This window comes from Notolepis coatsorum (assembly GCF_963971535.1).
Source record: "Notolepis coatsorum genome assembly, chromosome: 20".
NCBI classification, from domain to species: Eukaryota; Metazoa; Chordata; class Actinopteri; order Aulopiformes; family Paralepididae; genus Notolepis; species Notolepis coatsorum.
In genome coordinates, this window is record NC_140184.1 from 70,444,988 (window position 1) to 70,469,453 (window position 24,466).

At 43.9% G+C, this 24,466-nt stretch overlaps 1 protein-coding gene across 1 annotated transcript in view; it reads right to left on the bottom strand.

The window, feature by feature from the left end:
- atxn1l (ataxin 1-like) overlaps positions 1 to 24,466 on the bottom strand; it is a 46,814-nt gene that overhangs the window by 16,387 nt on the left and 5,961 nt on the right. Inside the window, exon 2 of the mRNA XM_084337533.1 lies at positions 14,061 to 15,240. Coding sequence (XP_084193659.1) covers positions 14,061 to 15,116 — 1,056 coding nt within the window. The 5' untranslated portion in view covers positions 15,117 to 15,240. The remainder of the gene's footprint in view (positions 1 to 14,060; positions 15,241 to 24,466) is intronic.

The window sequence follows — 24,466 nt, forward strand, 5'->3', positions numbered from 1 at the left end:
CTCAACGACTACCGCCCTGTAGCTCTCACCTCCATAGTCATGAAGTGCTTTGAGAAGCTAGTAAAGGGCTACATCTGCTCCTCCCTCCCCATCAACATGGACCCCCTGCAACTTGCATACCGCCCCAACAGGTCCACGGAGGACGCCATAGCCCATGTGCTGCACACAGCAGCATCACATCTGGACAAGAGGCAGGGGAACTATGTGAGAATGCTATTCATCGACTACAGCTCGGCATTCAATACCATAGTCCCCTCCATACTCATAGCCAAGCTCAGGGACCTGGGCTTGAACTATGACCTCTGCCAGTGGGTCTTGGACTTCCTGACTGGCAGACCCCAGGTGGTGAGAGCAGGCAACTGCACCTCCTCATCCATCACCCTCAACATAGGGGCCCCCCAGGGCTGTGTTCTGAGTCCCCTCCTCTACTCCCTGTACACACACGACTGTGTGGCTCAGCGGAGTAGCAATACAATCATCAAATTTGCTGACGACACAGTGGTGGTGGGCCTGATCTCTGCCAACGACGAGAGGGCCTACCTGGAAGAGGTCAAGGTCCTGGCGGGATGGTGCCAGGAAAACAGCCTCTCCCTGAACGTCAGCAAAACAAAGGAGATGATTGTGGACTTCAGGAGGTCGGGGGTCAAGGACTACAGCCCCCTCAGCATCGACGGGGCACCGGTTGAGAGAGTCAACAGCTTTAAGTACCTCGGAGCCTACATATCCGAGGACTTGACATGGACCACACACATTGACAGTGTTGTGAAGAAGGCACGACAACGCCTCTACTTCCTCAGGCGCCTAAGGAAGTTCCAAGTCAGTCAGAAGATCCTTAAGAACTTCTATTCATGTACAATAGAGAGCATCTTGACCGGCAACATCACCTCCTGGTTTGGGAATAGCACTGCACAAGACCGAAGCAGACTACAAAGAGTGACACGTTCAGCCGAACGCACAATTGGAGGGGGGCTCCCCACCCTCCAGAACATTTACAACAAGCGTTGCAAGGGCAAGGCTAAGAGAATCATTAAAGACTCCAGTCACCCGAACAACTGCCTCTTTGAACTGCTGCGGTCAGGCAAGCGATACCGGAGTCTCAAGGCGAGCACAGAAAGACTCAGAAGAAGCTTCTATCCCCAGGCCATCAGGCTGCTAAACGAACAATGAATGAACACTACACAACAACAACCACCATAGATCCTCCCCTACACAACAACAACCACCAAACGCACACACATCCACACGCACACACTCACTTTAAACAAACACACTGTAGCACCCACTCCACACACTTTATAGCACACACCCACTTTAAACAAACACACTGTAGCACCCACTCCCCACACTTTATATTTATTGATGAAGGATTGCACTACAACTCGTACACCTTACTGTAAATTGTACCTAAATTGTACCTCATCCCATTTCTGCTTTGCACTATATAGTACTGTACATTAGTACACTGCATAGTATTGTATATTATATGGTAACTCAGAACATTGTACATATGTCTATACCGAACACTGTGACCTCATTTTCTTCTTCTAAACTACATGCTATACTATGTTATTTGATACTATCTTGTCTAGCACAGTCTCTGGAGCGTAACAGTAAGAAGCATTTTGTATGAAAGTATTCTGTACTTCTGTATGACAACTATTAAAGAAACTTGAAACTTGAAACTTGAGACTATTTGATTCCTTAAGGGCTAAAAATTGCCTGGGTTTTGGTCATATGCTCCCGAAATGCTCCCGTTGTTTGGCTACTTCTATGTGCAGTGAAAACTACTCGAATGCTTTATAACCTAGTCATTGATTTAGTTCAGGGTAATCTAAGATTAGCCGCAGAGCTAACGCTAGTTAACGTGAGCTAACGCTAGTAAATCAAGCTCGCAGAGAGAGATAAACAGCTGACAGTACAGGATGGTACAAATACAATAAAAAGGCGGGTGGGGGCTGTTGTGTAAACCTTGTACTCTTTAGTTCACATATAATAAGAGACGGATTATTTGCTTGCTCCACTAGTGCACAACAACACAAACCAACTCTAGTTACCACAACGCTTTACGGTATTTTCACAGCACTGTCGCAACATTACCGTAAAACGTGAACACCGTTGTGACCCACTCGCTCCACTAGTGAGGACTGGTCTCGCCCTCTGCTGGCGCGTGTGTGCACTACACTCAAAACTCTGTTTCACTGTAATAGAAGCGCATCTGTGATTTTGACGGTGACGGACGGTATTGACCGTAATACCGTCATACCGCCCAAGCCTACTGGGTGGGTGGCGCTGCTGAGCGGTCCCCAGACCGGACCTGAAAGCGCAACTGGCTCTGCGGCTCTGCAGTTGCATACTATTGGGATTGGTTTATCGCTTCGTTGAACGTTTCAGTGAACCCCACGATAATGTTGCCGTCTAGCCCAGCGTTTCCGTTAGCCGGTAATTACCGGTATTTGACCGGCAAAATCTGTTGAAGTCCGACATATTTAATCTCTCCGGTCTTAATGTCCGGTGAAAATAATTCCCTGAGTCTAAGCACAATTTGAATTGTATTAAAATAGGCTAAAATTAAATAGCCTATGCGATGAACGAAACGATCATTACATTAGTTTCCTCGTTGCTTCTAATAATGACAACGACGTTGTCAGCGAGAGCTTAGTGCTGGGTGTGCGAACTTTTGTGAAGCTGCAGAGCCGGAGCAGCAGCAGCACAATGCAGTATTCCAGCAGTACTCCAATTCAGCCATTTTCAATTCAATGTTGGGTGGGGGGCGCTGCTGTGCGGTCCCCAGAAAAGAGCCAATAACAGCTGAATCAGCAGCTCTGCAGCGCCATACTCTTTGCAAATAAGTCGTTGCGAGGTGGAGAGAGTCGTCACGCAAACCCACGATAATGTTGCCGTCTCTCTCTGCCAAATTTCTCAGTTCTTCGCTTGATATAATTAATACAAATGTCCAATATAACGGAATTCGTTAGCTCATAAAAATGTGATTATAACAGACTGTTGTTTATTAATGTCGGACGACTGCCCACAGACACCTATTTGATTTAAAGTCGGCAGCAGCACGAGTCTCGGGACTTATTTTATTTGGAATATAATGACTATACGCAAAAGTAGCCTAGTTTTAAGTAAAAATATTATAAATCTACATGCCTTGATGATGTCATTCTTTTGCCTATCAATTGTTTTTAAGCTCAATAAACTCTGACCGGAATTTCTGTCATTTGACCGGTAGATTGAAATCTACCGGACACTGAGGCCGGCAACAATTTTTTCTAACGGAAACCCTGGTCTAGCCAAATTTCTCAGTTCTTCGCTTGATATAATTAATACAAATGTCCAATATAACAGAATTCGTTAGCTCATAAAAATGTGATTATAACAAACTGCCGTTTAATGTCGGGCCGACTGCCCAGAGACACCCATTTGATTTCAAGTCAGCAGCAGCACGGAGTCTCGAGGGACTTATTTTATTTGGAATATAATGACTGTATACGGCGCAAAAGTAGCCTAGTTTTAAGTTAAAATATTATAAATGTACATGCCTTGAGGATGTCATTATTTATATAGCCTGCCTATCAATTGTTTTTAAGCTTAATAAACTGACCGGAATTTCTCACATTTGTCCGGGCGATTGAAATCTTCCAGGACACGGAGACCGGCAACTAGGGCTGACCTTCGAAGCTTTTTTTGGCAATCGAAGCTTCGGGCCGAGCTACGATTTTAATTCGAAGCTCCGGAAGAAAAAAAATGCAATTTTTTTTACTATTTATTATTTTTTAGTATCTTTAATTACAAAAAATGTATTAAGTAGCCCCTTTCGTGACTGTGACGCAGCCAACAAGGTTTCACTCGGCTGCGCTGCCTGGGTGCAGTGGGGCTGCTCTCACAGCCAACGACATGACATTACATAATTATGTTGCAACCTTCGTCTATCAAGCAAACAAATTTTAAGTTTTATTAAGACATTTTTATATGGGTCGGGACACTTTAAAAAAGCAGCACAATGAACACAAATCTGTCCGACATAGTCTTAAATAACAAACGACATTGCTTCGCTTCTTCGTCGACATGTCTGCTGCACATGTCCTTGTTGTTTTCAACACAGATAATCTCCACGTGCTTGTTGTAGAGAGGTGGAGTCGAGGCGCCGCTTACTTTCGTTTCATTGGAATGGAGGCGGGAAGGCGCCACTTACTTTCGTTTCATTGGAATGGAGGCGCAAGATTTGAGGCAAAAAAATTATAATAATTTTATAAAAAGATCGGAACATCCCTAGATGCACTGATACACTTTTTTAAGTTCCGATACCATATGGATATCTGCCGATATAAACACTGAATCAATACTAGGTTTTTCTTGAATAATAACTATTTCATAATTTATATTATAAAAATAAATATCCCAGCTAAGCCACGAACCATTCTGAGAAGTTTACATTAGGAACGGGTGCTCAGCTCAGTCCTCGCTCCGTCCCTGAGTGCGAACTCCCAGCCTCCCTCTCCCCCCTCTGGTTTGTGTACACACTGCAGTCTTGGTTCGCTTCAGGTTTTGTTTACGGTTTGCGTTTTGAGCGTGTAAGCTGCCGTAGGCGATAATGTCACACTCGAAAGTCAGCACATAAAGAGTTGAACACAGTGATGTTAACTGTATGCCCGATATAAAGAAACGATTCAAACGAATAACCAATAAATATGAAGTTATCTTTGAAACTCTGTTGTCAAGCCTCGTCAATATAACCCACCCCCTTTTCTCACTAATGGAACTGGTGTCGTGGAGTCCGCTTTGAGTGTTTAGCCTAGTCATGGGATAACTTAGTTAGCAGCTAACGTTAGCCCATTGCTCGCGTCAATTATTATATTGCATGTCATTGAAGGTCCGCGCTGGTCTGTGTCTAATGAAATTACAATTGCATGTCATTGAAGGTCCGCGCTGGTCTGTATTGGAATTTAACCCAATTTCACAGGTAACCACAGTAGGGCTGGGCGATAAAACGATAACGATAACTATCGCGATAAATTATTTCCTCGAAATAAACATGAAACGTGGTCGCAAAGTTTCGATATATCGATTTTCCAAGCTTGGATATCAGCACACGCACTAACAACCAATCAGTGAAGGAGATGGCCGACAGTGAAGGAGACCTGCGGTGCACCTCTGGGTAGAGAGGTAGGACTCTAGTAGTAAACAAGGCTGGCTAGGATAACTAGCTTGCACGGCGCGATTTTATATATTTACGTGCCGAGTATGTGTGTTGCGTGAATTCTGAGGCCACGTTTATAGTAGTGTGGGGTATACAGTGGACGTCGTTTCAATATATTGGGGCGGAAGAGAGTATTTTAAGGTAATATCTAGTAGATACTCCGCTTAGAAACAACAGGCTGGCTAGGATAACTAGCTTGCATGGAACTATTTTATAGATTTAGGTGCCGAGTATGTGTGTTGCGTGAATTCTGAGGCCACGTTTATAGTAGTGTGGGGTATACAGTGGACGTCGTTTCAATATATTGGGGCGGAAGAGAGTATTTTAAGGTAATATCTAGTACAGTGGTTCCCAACCTTTTTTGAGTACTGTACCACCAAAGCATTTCAAGCCAACCAAAAGTACCACCTACTACGCGATCAATCGTGGTGATGCCCAGGATGTATAATTAATAAATGAATAGTCTACATATTGTGGCAGACGGGCTGTGTGTGTGTGTGTGTGTGTGTGTGTGTGTGTGTGTGAGACCTGGATAAAGTCACATGGTCACACAGGTTGGCAGTTTATTGAAGTAAAGCTTTAGTTCTGAGACACCATTCACCATGGATAGCCACCAGCCACCATGAGAGCACAGAGCAGTGTATAGTCAAATCGGCACGGCGGCCGATACGTGGCACAGCGGCCCTACATTAAAATTGACATGGCGGCCCATCCTGTGTGTGTGTGTGTGTGTGTGTGTGTGTGTGTGTGTGTGTGTGTGTGCGTGTGTGTGTGTGTAGCTAAGGTGAAACCTGGGAGTGGAAGAAGGAGAGAAGTGATGAGGAGAGATAGAGAAGAGGAGATTTTTGTCTGTGTGACCCAATGCAACAATTAATGTGACACTTAAATCATATATTCAATCATAACTAATCATATAAATTATAATAGCCATTGTTTAAAGACTAAAAAAAGGTTAGTAACCTACCAATTAATGTGACACTTGAGCCTGTCATACAAGCTAAGAACAGTTGTGTCTGACTCTTTACCTTGAAGAGAGAGATTCAGCTGGTTGAGTTTGCTGAAAATATCAGAGAGGTATCCCACGCAGCCGGGCTACCCAGTCTGCGTCGTCGAACATCGCCACAAGGGGGTGTGTGTGCTCAGACAGAAATGCCCTCACTTCATTGCGCAGCTCAAACAGCCGCTGTAATGTCTTCCCTCGGGATAACCACCGGACGTCGGTGTGAAGCAGGAGCTGTTTATGTTCTGACCTACCGTCTTCACAAAGTGACTGAAACAGTCTATGATTCAAAGGCCTGGACTGTGAATCTGTGATCACTTTTACGGCATCATTCAAAACATCATTTAACTCTGGACTCATTCTACGTCAGGGTTTACCTTTTTTAACGTGTGCCATTAATCCATTTACTCTACCGGTCATCGCTGCAGCGCCGTCTGTGCACACATGAGCAGTATTTCCAATCCAGCTTGTGTTGAGAGAAAAAATTGTCAATAACGTTAAAAACGTCCAGTACAGTAGTTCTCCCCGTGAGTTTCTTGCAAAACAGAATGTGCTCGTTCATCTCCAAAGTGTCTTTGTAACGCACAAACGCAATCAGTTGTGCTTCCCCACTGACATCCGTCGATTCATCCAACTGCAAAGCGAACATATATGCTTTACATTGTTTCTGGATGAACCAGCTCGACTCAGCCATTGATCCATAATGATTTTTATCTCAATAAACACCAGCGCATTCACTTGATAGGATGTTGTTTTGCTAGCCAGTGCGCCACTACAATGATGATAATTCAGAGTTTTGTTTTTCTTCAATGAACACCTGACAGCTGACAGACAGTCCGGCGCCGGCGGGCGGGAAGCTGAACTCAGCGCCAATAATAATATAATTATAGCCAGCAAATGATTACTTAATTTGAATGCCCACAATTTTGGTTACATTATTACAGATTATGCATTATTCATTATGTGGGTACAGTTTTCCTGTACAATTTCTAATAAAAATAAATAAAAAAAACAATTTTTTTCTTTTTCTTTTTTTTTACTTTTCAAAATCTTTTCACGTACCACCTGGGGACCACCCACGTACCACTAGTGGTACGCGTACCACCGGTTGGGAAACACTGATCTAGTAGATACTCCGCTTAGAAACAACAGGCTGGCTAGGATAACTAGCTTGCATGGCACTATTTTATATATTTAGGTGCCGAGTATGTGTGTTGCGTGAATTCTGAGGCCACGTTTATAGTAGTGTGGGGTATACAGTGGACGTCGTTTCAATATATTGGGGCGGAAGAGAGTATTTTAGGGTAATATCTAGTATATTGTCATGAGATACTCCGCTTGTCGGCTAACTGCTAACGTGCGCGGACTGATGACGACATCAACATTCGCAGCAGCAAAACAAGTTTTTTTTTTTTTTTTTGATCCACTTTTTCTCCCATTTTTTTCTATATTTTCTCCCATCCCAATTTCGTATCATCCAATTCAACCCTCCCCTGTCACGAACGCTGTTTCTTGCCTCCCACAAGCCGGCTGCAATGTGGACTAAGTCATACATAGCACAAGTCCCCTCCGGTACTTGAGGTAACAGCAGTCGCATCTTTTCACCTGCGCAGCTCGATCTCTCAGTGTCTAGGAGTAACGCGTGGGAGGCTCACGCTGCCCCCGACACTTCCTGATTCTATTGCGCAGGCGCACCAACCGACTTGTAGGAGTCGCTTGTTCACAACGTTCGATCCCCACCCTTCAGTTTTCCCTCCCCGTAATACGGCCAATGTGTATTACTGCGGACGACCAGCTAAACTGAAAACAATGTGGAGAGCTGGATTCGAACACGCGAATCCTAGCGTCTCCACACTGGTGGCGAGTGCCTTGCCCACTACACCACCTAGCCGCCCAGCAGCAAAACAAGTCTATTATATATATCTATGCTATTAATAGCCCGTCCATCGCCGCCGGGCATAAGAAGTTAATTAAACTTGACAGACATTATATCGACGATAATTATCGATATCGAGTTATATGAAAATAATTTTATAATTTTATTGCGATAACGTTTTTGGCCATATCGCCCAGCCCTAAACCACAGGTCAATCCTTATAGCATTATCTCATCCAGTGACCGCACCCTCAGATCTTAAATGTACATCTTCAGTGACACACCCTCCCGCATGTTTTATTGTCCCCCTCTGCCTCCCGGACATAGCCTATCTTAAATGTACATCTTCACACACACAAACACATAACCCTCACTTACACAGGTCTACAGAATCCACAAACGCATAACCCTCACTTACACAGGTCTACAGAATCCAGTTTGTTTGATCTCACAGGGAACCCCCAAAGTATCTCTTTCTCTGTCTCTCTTTTGACCTAATAACCTCCCTGTGCCCGGTCACTGAACTCTCTCTCTCGATCAGCTCCTAATCCTCCTGATCATACTTGCATGCTATCATGTATGATGTCAGCTCACATGGCACTATGTTTCCCTCTGTCTCTGTCTAATAAAACTAGATTATATTTGTAAATGCGCTTTACAGTTGCAGGGCAAATGCGCTCTCTGTATCGTGTCCTGATAATACTTGCATGCTATCATGTATGATGTCAGCTCACATGGTGCTCACATGGTGTCATGCGCGCATCCACTTTCTTTCATTCTGTCTGTTTCTCTCTCCATACCCCATCTCTCCCTTTCTCTATCGCTTGACCTAAACAACCTCCATGTCCCTGGGGCCTAGTTCGACCCCAGTCATACCCATAAGGGAACGAAACAAGGTATCACTAGCCAGTAGGGCACAAAGCAGACATAGAAGACTCATGACATGATCCTCCCTAGCTACCATCAGTCATCAACCAACAAAGGATGTGATTCAAGAATTATGTATAAAAACTGTCTGTAACCATATCTCTGGACCTCACACGGTGCTCTCCTGCGTGAGGTTTAACGTCAAGTGGGTCCAGATCTGCAATTGAACTTCGTGTGTGAATTCAGACTTCAGTAAACCTGTTTAGCAGAATTGCTTGTTCATCCTGACTCAGTCTCAATTCGATCAATCGCCGTTTTTCTCAGAGAACTCCGTTTATCTTTTTCAATTGGTTTGGCAGAATTGTTCGTCCATCTTACTCAGTCTCCAGCTGACCAAGCGTATTTCTTTCAACTACGAATCCAGCTTAAATCTAACATCTGTGTCTATAATGAAATGAGAGGAAAGCTCTGCGCTAAAGCAAGCCTCATCTCAGCCGTGACAACATACTTGATGTTATATAAAAATAATCTCGCGGTCTACTTGAAAATCAGCCTGCATCTACCGGTCGATCACGGCCGACTGGTTGGGCACCACTGGTCTATAGAAATAAATGCATTCGAACAAGAAACCAATGTATAGACATAGCAATGGCAAAAAAAATTGCCAGGCCGAATGCGAGCAAGGGAAGTCTTGGGCTTGTAACGTGGCTTCATCTCGAAGTTTTCATCCACTGAGCCGTGAGGCTCAACATGCTTGTTTGGTTGAGGTCTGAACTCGCCAAATTGCCCATAAATATCGTTTGTGGGTATTGTCCAGTTGTTGCTGTATGTTTTTATCTGCCCAAAATTCAAGCAAGCATGAAGGCATTACAGCTTTGCTTGCACACCACGCCCCGCTCCACGTCGGGGACGCTGGTTCGCACCCGAGACCACCTATTCCAGCGGTCCCGGTTTGGAGCGAATCAGCGTCCCTGGGGACGGGGGGAACGTTCTCATCACGCGATATTTTGGTGCGATCGTGCTCTGATTTAGTCTCAATTGTCCTGATTGTCGTAATTCTGGGACTAGTCTGTGGCAGAGGACCAGATATTTATTTTCTTTGGGAAAAGGACAATACGTTTTAATTAGGGATGTCCGATATTATCGGCCGATATCGGCCTACCGATATTATCGGCCGATATCGGCATTAAAATGTGATATCGGAAAATATCGGTATCGGTTTTCAAAAAATTAACACTTTGGTCGCCAGGCTTATATTCTTAATAAACCATCCCACGCCAGCTCTATTTGTCTATGGAGAAGTTCCCCTTCTTTGCAGGGCTATAACTTTTTAAATTGTATTGCTAAATTGACATTACTATGGCCCATTCAACATCAAGTATCTATTGTTCAGGGTGTAGCAACGTTATACTTTTTCATTCACATATTCATACTAAAATACGGTCTAAAGTATAAGTGTTTTTATCGTTTTCTGCAGCTTTCTCCAGAACGTGATTTATAGCCCTAAATGCATTATATTGATGATTGTATACAGTTTGATAGCAATCGGCGCGAGATAAAAAATTTCAAATGGACGTGCTTCTAGAAGTTACTACTTATCATCTGATGTTGACCGGATGGGGGAGGGGGTCGTTTATAATTCCGTGGCCAACGTTAGATGATTCATCTAGTGTGAGTGATATGATCATTATAGCAGTTAGTATCAAACACAGTAAAAAATAACGCTGAAACTAACCGTAGCTTCCTCGGGCCGTTGGGCGATGAGCGTGGAGCAGACATATTCCTATTATGGGATGTAGAAATATGCGATCCATCTCCAGGTTGTATAATAGTATATACGTCCAAATCATGTTGTTTATCGAGTTATTGGTAACGGATTGCTATCCATTGTGTCTAGCTTGAGTCCTGGGACTATTAGCGAGTGATCGGACCGAATTGGAATGAGCACCAGCTTCCATTTCCTGTTTCCGGTTTGAGCGATCCGCCGATCGGCCACCAGATGGCGCTCTTGAACCGTTGGAGAGTTGAGAGGGGATCAACAGTATATCTCAAGTCTCCGGGGGAGAAATATGATTGCGATCACAGATTTTAGAAATATTGATATCAAAGACGTGGTACGGCGTCTTTGGCAGAATGAGCATGGCGGGGAATGACGTGGTAAGGCGTTTTTGGAATGAACACAAAGTAAAAAAAACAAATGTAAAAAAAATATATTTTATTTTTTAAAGGGGAACTATTTTACTATTTCTTTCACTATTTGGGCACTTTTACACAATTCCTGTGAGTTTATGGAACACCTCTGTAATTTTTTTTTTTTATTATTCATTGTTTTATATTTCTAATCAAGTCCTCAAAAACAGCATTTTTCTACCTCAAGATCTTAAGCCGTTTTGAGGCTGGGCTCCAACCACTGTAACCCTAGCCACATCGACTGCCACATTATTATGCAGCTGAGTCTCTGACATCACAGATCAGCATATTTTCAGATATTGTGAGAGGAGAATTGGAAGAATGCGCAAATATGAGAATTAGAGACATAAATCATATTAATATAAGTCCACATAGCTAGGAAACAATGCTAAACACTGAAAAAGGCCATTTATAAGATGGTTCCCCTTTAAAGTTTTTTTTCCCTTTTCGAGTAATACACGATCACTCGAGTATAGCATGCGATCAATCGATCTGGATTTTTCTTTCAAATGCCCATCCCTAGTGCATACAAGGGCTAAACATCTGTGCAAAGTGTCGGGGGCTCTTCTTGCCCCCCTTAACTGATTTTCAAGGGCATTTGGTCAATTTTCTAGTGCATTTTGCCCCAAGCCCCCCTTAATTTCGAACCCTGCCCTGTACACTGAATAAAATGAATCGCACCCTACCCAAATTGTGCTGGCATGGGTGTGGAGTACGCTCATGCACTTGCTGTGGCACTGCCCGCTTGTAAGGAAATGTTGGTTGGACATTGCTGAGGACCTGTCAGTTACTGTCCAAATTGACATTAATCCTTGCCCTATAACGTGTATACTATATTGGGTGTAAAAATGGACACTGCTCAAGCAAAGATTGTAAATAATATTGTAGCACTGGCTTTTCTAGCATGCAAACGGATTATTTTAATGAACTGGAAAGAACGCAAACCGAACTGCTTCAGTTTGGAGAACTGGCGCAAGGACTTCATGGACTTGTTATCAATGGAACAGGCTGCTCTATCTTTTCAAGAGACTGATCGGCCCGATGGCCTTCAAGGTCCCCTGAACTTTATTAGATCACTATCTGGAATATGTTTGTGTACTGAACCTTTGTAACACTCTGCAACCCCCCCCCCCTCACGCCCTTGTTGTTATTATTATTATTATTATTTTTGTCTTAGTTTGTCTTGTCATGTATGTATTGTCTTGCTTGTGAAAAATAAAAACTTTAAATATATTTATAAAAAAAAAAAAAAAATTTAAGTAGCCTACGTCATGCAGGTCCCTAATGGTTTGATTACTATTTCCCGTTTCATGCCAAGGAAATAGGATATTATCATTTCATGTTTATCACACCTTGTGTTGCTGTGTATGGGGCCTATCCACAGATAGCCTTTTTTGAGTTTCCAGCTCCTTTGTCATTCATTTCTATGCTAAAAACGTGCCAGGCGCGTTCCTTTTCCCAGCGCCACGCCTCCAGTTTTAGCGCTCTCGGCGGCTAGTGTTTTTGGGCGGACCGCTCCCAGCGCATAAAGTTGAAAATTTTTCATATTTCATACATTACATAACTTTTAATTTAGTTTATATTCCATTTGATCTTATTCTGTCCGTTAATGTTGCACCAAATGACAATCAAATTCCTTGTATGTGTAAACTATTTGGCAATAAAGACCTTTCTGATTCTGAAATTGTACAGTACATGCTATCATACAGTTATATTATGTAGCTGTATAGGTAGGTATATAGAAGGATTGTATGCAGGTATATTTAGTCAGGTATGGATATATATCCATATCGGTTCCATGTGCGGTTCCTATTCACATGGTATACTAGCTAGAACCTCTATCTGGGAGAGTGTGGTTTTTCCTTTGTACACAGCTCAATCATTCAGCTTCCTTAGTTTAAATATGCATAAAAAGTTAATACAATGTTGAGAATCACATAAGTAAAGCTAAAGATCGCTCAAGGTTTTCAAGTGTCACCATAACTAGGGATGGGTACCGAATTCGGTACTTTTGAGGTACCGAACCGAAACACGTCGGTACTACAGAGTATCGAATCAAGTGAGAAACCGGAAAAAAAAAAAAAAAAAAAAAAAAATTGACTTTATTTTTTATTTTTTTTGACTTTTTTATTTTCATGTCAACGTTCACACGCACAATATATGCTTACCTAGGATTTGACTTGATTCAACAACAAAGCAGTCGGAGCAATGACAAGCCGAAAACTGTCGAAATTGTAGTTATTTGAAGTTTGGATTTTTTTTTTTATGACCGAGGTAGGTAAATTAAATTTCTTGAGACTAAAGTACCGAAAAAAGGTACCGTTGGGTACCGGTATCGATTCACAGGTACCGGTACCGGTATCGGTTCAAATGTGAAAGGTACCCATCCCTAACCATAACAACAATACAGACCAGCACTGTAATTAAAATGGACTGCAGTTGATGGAAAAAGCTCACTACTGAGTTTCACTACTGCATCTAGTTACAACCACAAATCAGACGGCATCGACGCATAAAGCAACCTGTGGGTGACTGTTCAACTACAAAGCCACCACAGCAGCACAGTAATAAAGGAAGGAAGTGGAACTCAAAACTATGCTGCCAAGTCATACTGATAACTGCTACAGAAATGTGTAAAATTCATGCACACACACACCCAAGATATGGTATGAAGTAAAAAACGAAGTACAAATTCAACAAGGACGCTGTTGAATATGAAAATATAACAAGTTTTATTTTTTATTATAATTATTATTTTTGTCTTAGTTTGTCTTGTCATGTATGTATCGTCTTGCTTGTGAAAAATAAAAACTTTAAATATGAAAAAAAAACTTTATTATTTTTGTATTCATTATGCGTTGTATTTCTCATTGTAAACGAGAGCTTGCTCTCAACGCTCCTTGGAGATTAAATAAAGATTCTTACCTCCAGGTCACTGTCTGGGGTGCTGCGCTGCCCGGGCGACAGCCTGCCCTCCAGCCTGCGGCTCTTCAGCGCCCGGTCCTGGCTGAGCTCCAGTGCTATAGAGCTGGACGCCGCCTGCAGCAGCTGGGCGTTCCTGATGGAGTAGACGGAGTCCTGGAGCATCTCCCTGGCCCTCTGCTCCCTCTCCCCGCCGTTCACCTCCATGCCGCTCTCCTGCTGGCCGCCGTGGGGGTCTCTGCCGGCCCTGGCGCTCTGGGGGTGATAGAAGACCGGCATCCCGCGGGGGCTCAGCTCCACGGCCAGGTGCTGCTGCTGCTCCGAGGACAGCATCAGGGGGACGGCGCCGGAGGACACTTTGGCGAACGTGTGAGCGGCCACTTGGGCCTGGGGAGGAGGGGAGACCACGCCCTCCTGGATGACAGACGGGTACGGAACCAGGTGAGACACAGAGTGGGGCTGAGAGATGGAGCCCGAGGGGGAGATCAGCGAGCCGGGGACGAAGCCCGGCGGCACGGCGTAGGGTACCGCGGCGTACGGGGAGCTGACGAACTGCAGCGAGGAGTGGGGGATCTGGGCATAACCCAGAGGAGGGTAGGGGATACCGGGATGCTGCAGGAGGGTGGAGGGTACAGAATAAGCCTGAGAGATGTGGCTCAACACCGGGTGAAGGCTGGTGGGGGAGTACGTGACAGAGGGGAGGGCCACTTTATACAGCATACTGTACTGGTCGACGGGCACAGCAGACATACCGTCTGCGCTCTCCATCCCATAATGAAGCCCGGGCTGCGCCCGCAGCCACTCCCCTCCCGACACCGCTCCTCCCTGAGTGTCACTGCTGGCCCCAGAGCTCTGAGTGGGACTACCCGCTCCACCGCCAACCCCGCCCCCTCCTCCTCCAACCCCCCCGCCGCCTCCTGCTCCAACCCCCCCGCCGCCGCCTCCTCCTCCTCCTCCTCCTCCTCCTCCTGTTCCACCAGCCGCATTACTGTTGCTGCCTGGGAGGTCCCTCTTCTTCGGGGGCAGGCACTCCTGGTTGCGCTCCTGGGCCTGCTTCATGGCCGTTCTTCCGAGCCGAGCGGGGAGCTTTACTGTACTGCACAGGAAGTGAAACGTGTACGCCAGGCAGTCGGCACAGCAACCAGGTCTGTAATCATCTGGCTGACCTCATCCACCACTCCACCTGGAGAATAAAGAGGGGGAGAGAGAGAGGGGAATGAATGTAAAACTACCGTCCTATGCAACAAATGTGTATGAAACGAGCTGCAATCTGGTAGATTCAATAAAGTGACCCGTTACCTCCAGCTGCCAATGAGGTTGTATTTCACCCCAACACCCCCCTTGTATTTCACCCCCCCCCCCCCCCCGTTTGTCTGTCTGTGATCACGATCTCTCAAAAAGCGATGGCCTGCTTGCCATGAAATTGACTGTGCACGTTCATGACTAGGGATGGGTACCTTTCACATTTGAACCGATACCGGTACCTGTGAATCGATACCGGTACCCAACGGTACCTTTTTTCGGTACTTTAGTCTCAATAAATTTAATTTACCTACCTCAGTTGTAAAAAAAAAATCCAAACTTCAAATAACTACAATTTCGACAGTTTTCGACTTGTCATTGCTCCAACTGCTTTGTTGTTGAATCAAGTCAAATCCTAGGTAAGCATATATTGTGCGTGTGAACGTTGACATGAAAAGAAAAAAGTAAAAAAATAAAAAAATAATAAAAAAATATTTTTTTTTATTTTTTTTTTGGTTTCTCACTTGATTCGATACTCGGTAGTACCGACGTGTTTCGGTTCGGTACCTCAAAAGTACCGAATTCGGTACCCATCCCTATTCATGACCCCTAGTTTCCTAGTTTATCTCCTGACCCAGAGACATGGCTCCTTATGAACAAGTTTGCCAATGAGGACCTATGAAATTATCTGCCATGATTTGGATTTATTTTTATTTTATTTTTTCTTTCATCCCTACTCCTCTTGGGCTGGTCATCTGATTATCATGGAACGTTCTGTGTGGCATCTAGGGACCAACATCTTTAAATGCATTTACATACGTGACCGCCAGATCCAAATCGAACTTTAGATAAATGCACAACAAATAAGGGCTGTGGAGTCTAGCCCATTTCGGAGGCCAGCAGACCAAATACGTAGTGGCGCTCTCGAATGACGTCACTCGGTTTATTAAATTTCCTGGATTTTCATGCACACTCACATCAATGCAATGTTTTGTCTCGACGTGGCATCACTAGGGTTGGGCATCGTTTGGATTTGAACAATTCCGATTCCGATTCTCCATTTAGATTCCTGTTCTAAACGATTCTCGATTGCGATTCTTTGAGGAGCAGGTCAAAACAGGTCACAGCTTATAAATTAGGAACCGGTTCCTATTAGAACCGGTTCTCGGTGCCCAACCCTAGTGAAGGATTTGGGGTGCTTTTTCAATGTATGTGATGTATAGATTGGGGGGAGAGGATAGAGCCATATGGAATCCGCGATCACGGAATCGCGGACGGAATCGCGGAATTGAGCAATAAAAATGGAATCCACTATAAAAAAATAAAAAAAACATTTTTTTTTTTAATGTTGTGGGACTTGTACAGCACTTTGTTCAACTGTGTCAGTGCTGTAAAGTTTAAACCTTTTTAAATCTTAGACAAACAAAACACCTTGCTTTCATGAAATATTGTAAGCCGTCATTTGAGGCTTTATAAAAGCAGCACAATGAACACAAATCTGTCAGTGCCGAGTCCGACCTCATCTTAAATAACAAACAGCATTGCTTGTTGTAGTTAACAAAGAGAGGCAGAGTTGATTTTGCAAAAATATATATAATTTTTTATTTATTTTTTAATAATCAAATTTTATTTTCATATTCGAATCCCATGCCCATCGAACGAAGCTTCGAAGCTTCAACGTATTTAAGACAGCCCTATTAAATGGACTGTTATATCTTATTAAATTGTGGACATTTATTCATTCCCACTTATTGGACACTATTTCTGATGGTAAAATGAGCGTACAAAGCAAAATACAGAATTCTGAAATATTAAAACGGAAAAAATGGAATTTGGAAAAAAATAAAATGGAATTTGGAAAAAAATAAAACGGATTTCATATGGCTCTAGGAGAGGATCACAGCTAAAACGGTGATCGAAATGTGCATGGAAGACGGTGATAGAACGGTGACCAGTGGATTGAATACACTGCCAGCGAGGGTGTTTGTTGACATTCCTTGTAAGAACATCTGAGATTAGAGAGGAGCAGGAGGGAGAGAGGTTTATTTTAATGAAACAGTAGAAACTGCATTTTAATGTGTTAAAGGTTAGCAGTTGTCATGACAACACGTCGCATGACAACCAGAAGGCGGGGCCGTCGTTGCGACGACGAACATCTATAAGTCGAACGGTGTTTCCGGGTGGAGGGCAGACTGGAATCTGACTGAGACTAAGAGGGAAGGAACCAGGAGAGACTCTTCCTCCTCCACCACGGAGGGGGGGGGGAGGGAGAATGCCACATCATCATTACAGTAGCTTCGGCTAACACAAGGAGGGTTCAGGCTAACGACCAGGCCTGACCACTATTGGACATAACAGCAAAGGGACAATAGAACACACCGAAAGATCATTAGAATAGACTCTTCAAGGACGATACAATTTGATAACATCTGATTATGAGGTTCTGTTTATAGCAATAAAACAACGCTTCTCCTCATAAGGTATTTCACGGTGTCGAAGTGTCGAATTCTTACGGAGGTGGAGAATTAGTATGGTTTATGGATTGCACTAACGGGGGAGATAAGGATCTTCTCTACCAGTATCGGAGACGTCAGGACCATTAAAATGACAACGCAGAGGAATTGGATGGAGAGCCAAACAGACGAAGACGTGATACTGGCCAGTTTGATCAGGATCTTACAGTTTAAAATGACACAACGCAGAGGAATTGGATGGAGCCAAACAGACGAAGACGTGATACTGGCCAGTTTGATCAGGATCTTACACTAGGCATCACAATTTATAAATCCAACTGTGATCGTTACATGAATTATACACAATATTAGATTGAAAATGTACACCTTGTCCAGCCTAATAATATACAACAAACAGGGATTTGTATGTTCGTATAGAGCTGCCGCGATTACCGCAGTATCGCCGTTACATCACGGCCACCGCAGAGTAGGCTGAATACCGCGTCACCGCTGTTTTTTATAATAATAATAATAAATTACCCTCCTCTCGTTGGGCTTGCGGCTCTGCAGATATACCCTACTTCTCTATCGAGGTTCCAAGCGACCCTATTGGGTACCAGAAAAGTCACGTGAAACATTGCAGACCACTGATTGGTCAGAAGAGAGACGCGTCACACGTTTTTTACGTCCTGAATGTCAGCTCATCACAACACGGCTAATAACGTTAGCTTTAACTCTCCGCCGGAGTGGACTACCATCGCTCTTCAGGAGTACTAAACGAGACATAATGATTTTACTGTCTGCAACGAATGTTATAATAAAAGCCCTTCGTTCTATACACTTGTCTGATTGAAAACTTTATTAACAGACCGCAGAATGGGACAACTCAGCACGCTCTGAGCAAAGAAAGGAACTGAGATATGAATAGAGTATTGCTTGCCTTGCTATCGTCCGGTAAATACGCTGATGTTATTGAACGTATAACTATATAATGTTAATGCCACAAAACGAATGCCTTTATTATAAAGTAGTAACTTTATAGTAATAATAATAAGAAAGGGTCGGGGGGGTAACCAGCCCTGCCCGCGACACCGAGTGAACTGCGCATGACCAGAGGGAAAACTTCGAATCCGTGTTTCACTTTCAATAACTAATGCGTGCTTGCCGAATCCCAAACAATATTCATGCTGCAAAGTCATCCTCTAAAGATAGACATTTAGACTAGAGGCAGGCTATATGCTATAAAGAGTAGACTACTACTAAAAAAAAATGCATTCAAACTTTTTTTTTAAATTTTTTGTGTGCGTGCAGTAATAACCGCGCGGTAGGAAATATTTTGCAAATTTGTGCGGTAAGGAAAACAGCAATACCGCGGCAGCTCTAATGTTCGAGATAGTAAAAAGTGCACAAAATGTTGCTCATATATTTTTCGTGTAAACACTTAACAGTAGCTGATGAATTAATCTCACAACCAATGCCTACTATAATCACTCAGTGGTTCTCTTCTCAGCGCGTGGTCGGGGACCCACATGGGGTCCTTGGGAGACTTCCAGGGGCATTTGATTTCACTATTTCGTTCTCTATAAGTTGAGCTCAATGAGTGAATATTCTGATCATAGGTTTCAACTTGACTGTTACCTCGAGACAGCTATGGAATTCTCGACTCAAATCTCGAACAACAAAAATCCTCTAATCCTGAAATTGGGCTCCGTAGCCTAGTAATGTGTACAAATGTAGGGCTCCTTGGTACGAATACTATTGAGAACCACTGGTCTAGATTAGGCTACATCTTTAAATGTATTATTTACATATGGCGGCTGAGTGGCGCAGTGGGCAAGGCGCTCGCGACTAACGCAGGAGATGCTGGTATCGAGCCCAGCTCTCGCCGTTGCTACCGGCTTGGCCGGCCGTCATACTAACACAATTGGCAGTGTTAGAGGGTGGGAAAGCCGGTGGGTGGGGATTGGACGTTGTGGACAGCGACTCCTACAGGTCGGTTGGGTGACGCCGGTGCGGCGGAAACAGGAAATATCGGGGGCAGCGTGAGCCTCCCACGCGTTACTCCTCGTCACTGAGAGTTCAAGCTGCTGCAGGGAACAGATGCGACAGGCTGCCTCCTCGTGTACCGGAGGGGACACGTGATGCAAGGCTTCTATCCTCACTACAGCCGACCAGTGGGAGGCATAGTCTAGCAACGTTCAAGACAAGGGGGGAAGAATTGGAAATACGAAATTGGGATGGGAGAAAAATAGAAAATGGGGAGAAAAAGTGGATAAAAAAAATGTATTTACATACGTGAAGCCAGATCCAAATCGAACTTTAGATAAATGCACAACAAATAAGGAGGTTATGCGTTACTTGATCCAATTTGCACCAAACTTGACAAATATAGTGCCATGCGAAAGTATTGAGACCATTGACCAATTCTCACATTTGACTCAAATAAAAAATCTCATTTGGGAGTAAGAGCTAGGGGTGGACGGTATGGTCTAAAATTTATATCACGGTATAATTTGAAGCATAGACGGTAACGGTATATATCACGGTATCAGTGTTTCCGTTAGATTTTTTTTTTTTGCCTGATAGGCAGGCTATATAAAGAATGACATCCTCAAGGCATGTAGATTTATAATATTTTAACTTAAAACTAGGCTACTTTTGCGTATAAAGTCATTATATTCCAAATAAAATAAGTCCCGAGTCGAGACTCCGTGCTGCTCGGGGCTGGATGCTGGATTTTGCTAGAAGCATATGTAGCTGCAGAGCCGCAGAACCATGGGCGCTTTCAGGAGCCATTGGCAATTCAGCCGTTGGGTGGGGGGGCGCTGTTGAGCGGGCCTGTGACCAGACCTAAAAGTGCCCATGGTTATGCGGCTCTGCAGCTACATGCTATTCGCAACTCCACTGCTGCAGCAGTCCTCCCGCTGCAGCCGTCGTTATCATAACACTACACACATATCATAATGTTTACAGCAAACTGTAGTTGATCACCAGGTATGTTTTATTAACGTAGAATAATTCATATAAGAAAAACGATAGGGAAATCCCTTACCTTTCTCCACTGGTTAAAAATGCCAGGAACTGAAATTGAAACTTGCTGTGCGCCGCGGTGATATGTGTTTATTATGAAATGACAATTGCGTGTGGTCACGCCCACTGCGCGAAGCCTCCTAAATAACTTTTTCCAGTTTGCACATATCTATTATCTATGACTAATTCTATCTATTTTTAGGGGCAAATGCGATTGAAATAGTCGCGCTGTGGTTACATGACGTCATTGCTCTTTTAGAGCTGCTCTACCAGTTACACGGTATAGTCAAAATCCATACCGTAGAGCAAATTCATACCGCTTATACCGTATACCGTTTATACCGTCCACCCCTAGTAAGAGCTTGCACAAACATTCATGGCCTCATGAAATCAGAACACCAATCATTCATACATCCCTGTGATTAGGGGTGGGCAATATGACTATATTAAATAAATATCGGGTACAGTTCATTAACAACGTGCCAACGATGTGAGATCGTTTTTTTTTATTAGCGATTTGAATTCATATTTCATCAATCTAGCCTCACGTTACCACTGCAAACTCTCTGTGGTACTGCACCCCTTTGGAATGGATTGAATTAAACGCATGGGGGGGGGAATCCTGCTTCCACATTTGACTTCTCAGGCAAGTCACCCCAGACGATCAAAGTCATTGTGGAGCCTCAGAACAGCATGGAATCGGTGTTTCGACCACCCAGCGTTGGATCAATAAACGCGATCGATATTTGGAATGGCGATCAGGAATTGGAATAATCTTTTTGGAGAACATCTGATCTGAGGTAAGGAATCTATTTTACCAGTCTTAGGATAATCAGAGCTTTTTTCACAGAGATATCAACGTGTGCCCTATGTGTGTGTGTGCGTGTGCAGGGGGCGAAATTAACTTTTTGACTCACCGGCCAGTGGCGGGTAGATGGGAAGAATCTACCCGCCAAGCATATTTCTTACCTGCCAACTTATTTTTGATTAAAAAAATAATTATTATTATTTTATATATATATATATATTTTTTTTTTAATAAAATATATATTATATAATCATACTTGTAGTTGTATTATCTGCGAGACATCGCCACCTCGCTGTCTGCAAACAGCTCCACTGTCTGTGTGTATACTCGAGTGGCCTCCAGCTCCAGCAAGGATTCACCGGCGCTGCAGCTGGACTCTAAACTCTACATTCAGCATGAAAGGATTCTCCTGCGCTGCACCTGTCCCCTAAACTCTACATTCAGCATGAAAGGATTCTCCTGCGCTGCACCTGGACCCTATTCAGCAGCCCTCATGCGATGTAAGCCAGGGGCTCGAATACGCATGTTGTAGGACATTGATGTCAGGAGCTATCTGTAGCTACTGCTGGATGGCGTTGGGACAACGCCTCTGAACTATTTAGTTTACTGGGACATTTCATAGTGACTAGTGAGATAACGTGGGCTAACATGAGCTACCTAGCCAACGGAGGTATTATGCACTGGACACTTGCTGGAGCAGTTGTTGATGTCGGGAGCTATCAGTAGCTAGCCGGCTGGATAACGTTACACAATGCCTCATGTATTAAACTAAAAGTGAATAGTTGACTGGGTCATTTTGTAACAGTAGCTAACATCAGCTCACGGAGGTCCCTCTGACTAGACTAACGTCACGGTGACTGTCCTCTGTTTACATGCACCATACAGAAACAGGTGCGGGAGGGGTAGGAGCAGCAATGCGCTGCGTGTCTGTGCTGAGACAGTGAGTGAGAACTCCGCTCAGAATTGGATCATGATTTTCGGTTTTCACATGACTATTTGATTGCCCGCCGTGTGGCGGGCAGACCTCTCAGTGGGAGGCGCCAAACGTAAAAACTGAGCGCCAATGGCGGGTGGCGGGCTCTAGTTTCGCCCCCTGTGAGTGTGTGTGTGCTGATCAGGAAATGAGATAATCGATTTTTCAGCCCGCTTCTATAGCGTGCATAGGTACACATATACTATCGATAATCTAGCGTTTATTTGAAAACTATTCATAAATAGGCCGAAAAATTACAACGTTTTTGTGTATTCCAGAATATTCCAGTAAAGGGCGTTTATCACATAATCTTTATATTTTCCTGAAACTTTCAAAAAACGAGTTTTTCAAAATGGTATAAAACGGAAATGAACCGATTAAAAAACAATCCGTTTTGACAATGTTGACTGCAAACAAGTCATTGATAAGCGACGGCCAGATTATACACAGCCATAATTTAAGATGTAGTTTATGCGTTCGCAAATATGAGAGCTCCATCATTGAAGTGGACGCTGGCACGCAACAGGGTTCTGGGGCACCCGACCTCCGGCACGGAAAGTGTTAACGAGACACTTTTTAAACATATCGTGGACATCGTGATGTTTTGCACAAAACCTCATGTCAGGATCTAAGCCGCCGCGGCTGAGATGAGACTTACTTTAGCGCAGCACTTTCCTCTCTCCCTCACACACACACTCATCCAATTTACTTCACATACACACTAGGGCTGTTTTAAATACTTCGAAGCTTCGTTCGATGGCACAAGCTTCGAACATTAAAAAAAAATCGAAGTTTAAAAAAATAAAAATAAAACTTTTTTTCCGATTTTTTTTTACTTCGATATTTGTGTGTGTGTGTGTGTGTGTGTGTGTGTGTGCGTGTGTGTGTGTGTGTGTGTGTGTGTGCGTGCGTGCGTGTGTGTGTGTAGGTGTGCGCATGGGGCCATTGGGTGGGGCCCGGGGACAAATACACTGGAGGAAAGTAGGGATGCCCCGATCACGTTTTTTGCCACCGATACCGATCACCGATCGTCGTGAGCCATATCGGCCGATACCGATCAGATACAGATCGTTTTTGATTAAAAAGAAATTAAAAATTATTTTATATAATTATTTTTTTTATATAATATATATATATGATGGGCGGCTACGTGGCGTAGTGGGCAAGGCACTCGCCACGAAATGCTGGAGACGCTGGGCTCGCCTGTTCGAGCCCAGCGCTCCACATTTGCTTTCAGTTTAGCTGGTCGTCCACAGTAATACACATTGGCCGTATTACGGGGAGGGAAACTGAAGGGTGGGGATCGGGCGTTGTGGACAGCGACTCCTACAGGTTGGTTGGTGCGCCTGCGCAGTAGAATCAGAAAGTGTCGGGGGCAGCACGAGCCTCCCACGCGTTACTCCTCGCCACTGAGAGATCGAGCTGCGCAGGTGAAAAGATGCGACTGCTGTTACCTCAAGTACCGGAGGGGACTTGTGCTATGTATGACTTAGTCCACATTGCAGCCGGCTTGTGGGAGGCAAGAAACAGCGTCCGTGACGGGAGGGTTGAATTGGATGATACGAAATTGGGATGGGAGAAAAATATAGAAAAATGGGAGAAAAGGTGGATCAAAAAAAAATATAAAATATATATATTATATAATTAGACTTGTACTTGTATTATCTGCGAGACATCGCCACCACGCAACAAGTCAAAATGCTCGCTATCTGCAAACAGCTCCACTGTCTGTGTGTACTCTAGTAGCCTCCAGCTCCAAAAAGGATTCTCCTGTGCTGCAGCTGGACCCTATTGGTAACGTTACTGTGCTTTGGTCATATCACATTCAGCAAGCCCTCAGCTCGAATACGCATTGAATCAATGTTATAAGACATTGATATCAAGAGCTATCTGTAGCTACTGC